Source organism: Crocodylus siamensis, chromosome 11 (assembly GCF_052110815.1).
Source record: "Crocodylus siamensis isolate JL-2025a chromosome 11, ASM5211081v1, whole genome shotgun sequence".
NCBI lineage: Eukaryota > Metazoa > Chordata > Crocodylia > Crocodylidae > Crocodylus > Crocodylus siamensis.
Window position 1 is genome coordinate 50261996 of NC_143405.1, and position 8276 is coordinate 50270271.

The 8276-nt window shown below is 45.0% G+C and overlaps 1 protein-coding gene across 1 annotated transcript; it reads left to right on the forward strand.

Moving 5' to 3' along the window:
* The first annotated feature begins 135 nt into the window (after positions 1 to 135).
* Positions 136 to 6316, forward strand: LSM3 (LSM3 homolog, U6 small nuclear RNA and mRNA degradation associated). Its single transcript, XM_090022638.1, has 4 exons — positions 136 to 182; positions 639 to 749; positions 5427 to 5522; positions 5879 to 6316. The coding sequence occupies exons 1-4, from the start codon at positions 162 to 164 to the stop codon at positions 5957 to 5959; spliced, it is 309 nt and encodes a 102-aa protein (XP_089878764.1). The 5' UTR covers positions 136 to 161; the 3' UTR covers positions 5960 to 6316.
* The last annotated feature ends 1960 nt before the right edge of the window (positions 6317 to 8276 follow it).

An 8276-nucleotide genomic window follows, 5' to 3' on the forward strand; every position in this document is an offset into this window, starting at 1 on the left:
GGTGCCCATTTGACAAGTGCGAACACTGAGGGCCCGCGTGGAGCCAAGCCACGCCCCCCTCTCCTCCCCTCCACTCGCGCGATGTGTGGCGTCATCACGCCCCCAGCCCCGCGGGATGGGGAAGGCGGGTTCGCGGGATCTCGCGAGAGTTCGTTTGAAAGATGGCGGACGAGGTGGATCAGGTGAGGCGCTGGCGGGTGGTGGGATGCTGGGCTTCTCCCATAACCCGTCTCTGCCCGCCCTGGGGCCCGACCCAGCGCGCTGCCCCTCTGCGCAGGACGGGCCCAGGCTCGCACTCGGGCCCTGCTCTGGGGGCTCGGCCGTGCCCCCCCATGCTGGCGGCTGCGAGCGTCCTGCTGCAAGCCCTCGAGCCATCTGTCTCGGCCTTGCTGACAAGGCCTGACCACTGTGATGCTAGTGGTGGTGAGGCGGGCTCAGGCTGCCAGGCCCTCAGGGGCTTATGCCCTGTTTGCTCGAGTTGCTGCTTCTGGTGGCCACCGGCTTGATCCAGGTGTTTGTGAGCATTGTAGATGACAGCAGTTTCCTCACCCTGTCTGCCTGCTAGTCCTGGGGATTAGGACACACAACTTTCAGGGGGTTTCATGCTTGTAATAGGAACTGCCTTGTTTTTTTCTTAGCAACAGACAACCAATACCGTAGAAGAGCCACTGGATCTCATCAGGCTCAGTCTAGATGAACGAATCTATGTGAAAATGAGGAACGATCGAGAGCTTAGGGGGAGATTACATGTAAGTAAGATCACAGAATCGTAAATTAGAGTTGGAAGGGAGCTCAGGAGGTCACATCTAGTTCAACCCCCTGCGCAAAGCAGGACCAGCCTCAACTAGATCATCCCAACCAAGGTTTTGTCTAGCCAGATCTTAAAAATCTCCAAGGATGGAGTTTCCACAACCTCTTGGTAATCTGTTCCTGTGCTTTACTGCCCTCCTAGTGAGAGAGTTTTACTTAATATCCAACCTAAATCTCCCTTGCTGCAACTTGAAACCATTGGGCATTTTTACACATGCATGTGCCACAGTGCCGGGTGCTTTGAAAAGCACCTCACGCTGCAATGTTGTATAAGTGGTGACGTGCACGTCAGCGCGTGGCAAACGGCGGCGGTCCACTTTAGAACTAAAACACGTCAAAGGTGTTTTCATTCAAATGCACACCACTGCCATTTTCTCCATGCTGATGCACATTTTGCCATTTATACAACTGCAGGTGACGCAGTGCAGTGTGCATCGGCTCGTGTGCAGAGCAGACTCAATTAATTCAGTCGATTAATCTGCTCTGATGCGCTGGATCTGCGGTGCTTGGCAGCATGAAAAAGTATGTGTATAAATGCCTGTTGCTTCTTGTTCTGTTGTCTGCCACCACTGAGAACAGTCCAGCTCCATCCTCTCTAGACCCACCTTCAGGGAGTTGAAGGCTGCTATTAAGTCGTCTCTCAGTCTCCTCTTCTCTAAATTAAATAAGCCCAGTTACTTCAGCTTTTCCTTGTAAATCATGTTCCCCAGCCCCCTAACCATTTTGTTGCCCTCCACTAGACTCTGCAATATGTCCATATCCTTTCTGCATTGGGGGCCCAAAACTGAACATGGTACTCCAGATGTGGCCTTACCAGTGCTGAATACAGGGGAATAATCACTTCTCTTGGTCTGCTGGCAGTGCTGCCACTACTGTTAGCATTCTTTTCAACAAGGGCATGCTGTTGGCTCATATTCAGCTTATTGTCTGCTATAATCCACAAGTCGTTTTTTGCAGAGCTGCTGCTTATCCAGTCAGCCCCTAACCTGTCCTGGGATTGTTCCATCCTAAGTGCAGGATTTTGCACTTGTCTTTATTGAACTTCATGAGATTTATTTTGGTCCAGTCCTCCAATTTGTCAAGGACTCTCTGAATCCTAGTCCTACCCTCTGGCATATCTACTACTCCCCCCCAGCTTGGTGTCATTTGCAGATTCACTGAGTCTGCAGTAGACAGCAGCTCCATCCCATTATCCAGATCTGTGGAAATGCTTAGAATCAGAGGTCATTTAGGCTGCAAGGAACCTCTTGAAGTTGTCTAGTCCAGCCCCTGCTCAAGGTAGGATTGCCCCTGACTAAACTATCCCAGCCAAGTGCCTGTCCAACCTTCTCTCAAAAACTTCTAAGGATGGAGATTCCACAGCTTCTCTAGGTAGCCTGTTCCAATGCTTGACCATCCTCAGAATCAGAATGTTCCTCCTAATCTCCAACCTAAACTTCCCTTGCTGTAGTTTGAAGTCCTTGCACCTAGTCTCTTTCCCCTACAGCTACAGAGAAAACCCCATCTCCATCCTTTCTATACCCAAGGCATGTCTATTTGAAGGCTGTTATCAATTTCCCCTTGGTCTTCTATTCTCCAGGCTGGTGAAGGCTGGTTCAGTAGGTGGTCTAAGAGACAAATAATGCCTTCATTTCTGTTGTAATGGTGGACTTGTCTGTAGTGCTGCATGCAGGTTACCATAAATTAAATTATGATCTCAATTTCGGGCTCGGCATTTTGTGACACACGTGCTGTAAATGGTACATGCTGCCTCTGTGTGTGACACAGCAGATCAGGGAGGCAAAAGAGAACACAACGGCAGATAGGGCAGAAAGTAGAGCAGGCAGAAGAAGGGAATTAGAGTGGCAGACTGGGAGGGTGCAGGGCTTACCATGTGACACTTCAGCCAAAAAGTTGGCTTCCCACTGATTTAAAGTTGTATGGCAACTTTTGCACCTGGCATACGGCACAATCGTATCTTGTGATTAGAAACATCTGAAAGGTGGGATATTTCCCCCCTTTGCAAAAGAACTTACTCTTGCCTTCCATACCAGATGTTCTAACAATGTGGTAATTCAGAGCAGTGATTCTCAACCAGGTTAGCACAGTTCCTCAGGCTGCCATGAGATTTTTTTCATGGGGTGCTGTAAAACAGGTGATCCAGTAAAACTGCCCTGCATGTAGGGCTGTGATGTGCACATTCCTCCTGCATTACGGTTCTCTAATAACTGTAAAGGAGACAGCAGGGCCAGCTTGTGCTATAGCCCATCCCAGTTAACCCCAGCCTCCATCCCCTGACATGCCTAGAACCAGAGGCATGCATGACAGTTCCACTGTCCCACCTGACTCTTCCTGGGAGATGTGGTGCAGTGGCAGACCTACAATGGCTGCAGCGCAAGCCATTAGGACTGTGCAGAGTTTTGGGTACTGATTTAATTCAGAGGAGATTCGGCCCAATTCGGTGGCCGAATCTCCGAATCAAATCGGGCCCAATTAAAAGTCGAAATCTATTCAAAGCTCTCCGAACTGATTTAGAGAGCTTCAGCAGTTCAGGCAGTTCCTGCCCTCTGCAGCAGGTATCTGGACCCAGGCTCCGTGCTGGTAAGTAGGGGCTGGGGGAGCAGGCGCCAGACAAGGTAGGAGGGAGCCATAGAGAGATCCCTGCCAGACCCCATCCCCTGCCTGCTCCCCCCACCCAGCCCCAGCGTTTCAAAAAAAGCCCCTACTCATTGGGTGCTGCCCAGCGGGGGGTGGGATTCCTGCTGCCCCCCCACTGCCCCATGCTGCATTGGAGGAGAGTTCTGCCACAAAGCCCCCTCTTGCTCCTCCAGCCCCTCCCATGGCTGCCCAACCCCCCCTTGCTCTGGCCCTTTAAGAGAAAAAAACAAAAAATAAACCCTCAGACTTACCAGCTCCTGCAGCAGCCTCGGGGCTTCTGGGAGCTTGTGCAGAGCCCCCCCCAGCACAGGGCAGTGGGGGACAGGGGGATCTCCCCCCTGCTGGACAGCACCTGGTGAGTCCAAGGTTTTGTTGTTTGGCTTTTTTTTCTTGAAGACCCAGGAGCTGAGGCAGTGGGGGAGGTTGGAGGAGTCATGGCAGAGCCCCCTATGCAGTGGGGATTCTCCCCCAGCAGCACACCATGAGCCAGGGCTTTTTTTTTTCCAAAGTGCTGGGAGCTGGGGTGGGCAGGGCAGCCATTAAGAGCAGGTGAGGGGTGGGCATGTGTGATCTGGCGATTGTGTGAATCACTGAATCGAATCGCTGTCCCCCAAATCTGAAGCTAATACTAGCCGCTTTGCACAGGCCTACAAGCCAGCTCTTCTGTCTGCTTTAGGATTATCTGAGAACACTAATGTAGAAGGTGTGTGCACACATGCCACAGCCTTTCTTGGTTTGGCTGTGCAGCAGGTGCACAGGGAAGTTATCTCAGCAGCTGCACCCAGTTGAGAACCACCATGCTGAGTTGCACATCAGTAGTGGTTTTCAGCTGGGGATAAAACCTGCCTCATCTGAAAAAAAATTAAATAAAAAAATAAAGAGAAACTGTGGAATGGTGCTCTGATTTGAAAAGTTGAGAGCCACTGATTTAGGGAAATCTAGTGCAAATTTCCTGTAAGAAGCATAGCATGATAGATAAAGTGCTAGATAGGAACTTAGGAAATATGGATCCCTTTCCTGGTCTTGGTATTAGCCAGCTGGGTAATTTTGAGGAAGTCACTTGACCTCTGCTTCGGTTTTTCACATGTGAAATGTAGGTAATGATGCAGTCATCTTTTGTAAAGCCGTTTGAAATGTATTGATGAGCTATGTAAAAGCTAAATATAATCAAGCAGGTGTGTTGGAAGCACTTATGGGATAGGGCCTTAGTGTAATCTTGCATAAATTTCTTTTACGTTTTCACTGATATTGATCTGTCCCTTAATGTCACATTTGTCTCTGGTTTCCATCTATCAGTGTTCCTTGCAAAGTTATGGGAAGCAAAGAGATGAGATAGCTGGCTTTAATTCATTTGGGACTTTGGAAACTGTAACAGTGACCTAGGAAAGGATGTCATGTGGTCAAAACAGTGGGTACTGTTAGGGTTGTCTGTGTGTAGACCATTTCATTGCTTCTACTTTTCCCTTGAATGTGCAGATTGTTGCTACTTATAATGACCAAATAGGAAATGTCATTGTTAAGTCCTTTTGATGTTCCTTTGGAAAGCATAAGCCTATTTGCTATAGGAATTCTTCCATGAATAAACATGTTGGTTTGTTCTCATGTTACTGAGTTGTGCCTTTCTGCTTTTCAGTGGAAAGAGTTCAGTAGTTGAAACATCATTAGTGTCTGAAATTAAATTGTTGGGGGGGTTTTTTTAGGATAGCAGAAATCAACACCATCTTGCTTTTAAAATACTGTGATGTATATGATGGTCAAAACAATATTAAATTAATTCACTGTTTGCATCCAGCCATAAAGACTTCTGGAAAAGATTCTTTGTGGGGTTTTTTGTGGTTTTTTTCTTTTTTCATTTGGTTTGTATTTGAACTTCAGCTAGGAACACAGTGCTTCTCTCTTCCCCATTTTCCCCACCCCTCTCACAGTAAGTACTGTATGGAGAGTAAGGAAACTACCTTAAACTGGTGTCCTTCCTACAGGCTTATGATCAGCACTTAAATATGATTTTGGGTGATGTGGAAGAGACTGTAACAACAATAGAGATTGATGAAGAAACGTATGAAGAAATTTATAAAGTAAGAATTTTTTTAATGTATTTGCTATTAATTTTAACCAAGTGTAAAGTGGAATATTTCATTTATTTAAATTTAAATTGAGGAGATGAAAATTGATTTTTGCAAACTATACTGGTGAAGGACTCCATTTGATAACAATTTGCCCAAAGTGACTTTAAAGTGAAAAAAACATCAAAGTTGCCTGATGCTTACATTGATCTTTTCCACATGCAAAATGTGTTCAGTTTACATTAATTTCCATTACACTTGTTTATCATGAACTCTTGGTGTCTATCTTATGAATTTATATTTAATTGTTTGTACAGCCCATCTGATTTAAAAAAAAGTAAACCATGCTCTTCTTTTCTTCCTCTTAGTCTACCAAGAGGAATATTCCAATGCTCTTTGTCAGAGGTGATGGCGTCGTGCTTGTAGCTCCTCCGTTGAGGGTTGGCTGAAACTGCAGAGGATTTACCATGTTGGACAGATTCAGGCATTGGGAGAATGGTTCCTCTTCAGTTCACACTTCCCTTTCAAACTGTTTATATTTTTATAGGATATTATCATTTTGTGGTTTGGGGGTTTTTTGTTGTTTTTTTGTGGGGGGGGAGGAGGAGAAGGGACCTATTTGTTGTGGGGTTTTTTGTTTGTTTTTTTTTCACCAGTGAAAATGGTACAAATTACTTTTACGTATTCCATAGTAAATTTGAAAACCATAACTCAAATCAGTAAGTCAAATCAGTGTTCACAGTCTTGGCTATGGCAGTGTCTTGATTTTTTTTTTTTAAACTAATAAATATGATTTATCTTTTGGATTTGACTTGTAACGTTTCATTTTTTGTATATAGAAATCATATTCAGTTGTAACATGCACGTACACTGGTTGAAGTGTGGAGGGGTGGGCGTTAATGTTTTTACATACATTACGACTCTGCCCCTATAATACTTGTATAGACTGCAAGTTATGAGTCTCTCTAAAGAGCAGTGCAGTTCCAGTGTTGCAGTCATGGTTAATTTGTTCCCAGGTTTGTAAACGTATGTTTTGGCTATGCGCAGATTGGATATGGTTTCTAAAGTACAGCCTTCTGGCAATCAATGTAGAAAATACTAGCCAAAAGCAGCTTGACAGAATTAGAGATATAAAGGCTTAATGGTATTTATGCCAATAGACTAACAGATAAGCAAAGCTTCTGGGAGGAAAGAAATAAAATTTGTCATCTAAATATCAACAGTTTGTGTTGACTGCTGGGTACAGCTGTTAGTCACTGTCTTGCACACTAAGAATGCACATAGGATCATTTGTGCATTAGCAGGATCCAGCAAGTGCTGGCATGTGGGAGTCATAGTATCTGTGGCTGACAGTGGTGTATAGCATATTATGCAGGATTCTTATTTTTCTTGTGGTCTGGGAAGAGAATTAAATGGCTGTGTCCTTTGAGGTTTGGAGCATAGAGTGCTTAATTGCATAAGCAGTGGGGTTATAAAATAGCAAGGGTGGTCTGGACTGTATTTCCCATTTTAATGAGCGTGGTTTTGGAAGTTGGAATAGAGCTGTTCATTACTGGACCCCTGTGTCTCTTAAGTACTCAGCTTTTTGGGTTTAGTTCATAACATGCCAGCAAAAGCTGCTGTTTTGAGTAACACTGTCCTAGAAGTACAACACCCTTCCTGGTCTACAGGAAGAGTACTAAAAGTGGAAGAATCTGTTTTTAGATTTACATTTTTTAAAAGACAGAAGACTACCTTTTGTGCCAGTAAAAAAAAAAATAAAAAAATCAAGAAATATTCCAAGTTATGTCCATGCTAGATGCTCCTTGAAGTAGAGAGAGAAGAAAACTTGGAAAGACAGCTGTAGTTTCAGTGGAATATCTCAGCTGAAATGTGGTTAGAAGACCATCATTGACTCGGAAAAATGGGGCTAGAAGGGACCTCAGAAGCTTGTGCATGTGTAGACCATTCCAGATAAGTGTTTGTCTATAGATTTTTCACCTATGATGTGATTGTTCTGCATTTTATATTAAGATCGGTGCTCATTCCATGTGCATTATGTTTGGGAACAACGACTGAAACTGACCATGTTCCCATTTCTGCAGATTGCTAAAGTGTGCTAAGTATTCATTGTTTAAAAACTAGCTTCTCTTGGTATAAGGTAATTTTGCCTTTCCTTACAACTCTGCTTAGTGTGATGCTTCAAATAAGGAGCAGCACTTTCTGCTGTTTACCCCTAGAAAAATTCCACTTCTTAGATGGCATGAGCTTCAGTTTTATTAATTCATTGTCCCTTCCATTTTTCCCCCCCACCCCACCCCACTTCTCCCCCATGTAGCTACATCTCTACCTGTGAAATCTGTAGAGCAAGGGCATCAAAACAAATAGGCCTGCTGCTGAATCTGTGGGTGTGTACCCCAGTGGACATGGCTATTAGTAGAGGGCGAGTGAATGCTGTGCCGTCACAGACCCACTTGCCCTGCCACCACGTAGCCTACTATTCACTTCTACTTGCCCTGTTGCCCCCAGGTCTGGATCCAACCTATGAGAAGCCTTGTGGGCTAAGTTTGACATTCCTGGTATAGACTAACCTGAAATTGATCTTTGAATCTTTAACTCCCATGAGGCACTAGGTGGCACTCTATTCCCTTGGGTTTAAGCGTGGTTTGCATTGTCCATCAGCAGTGTATGCAGTGTCGCAGGTCTTGCCCTCAAAAAATCAGTCATTTGTTTCTAATTTAGGACCACTGTGGGTGGCAGTCTTAATTACTGTGATATATGCATTGG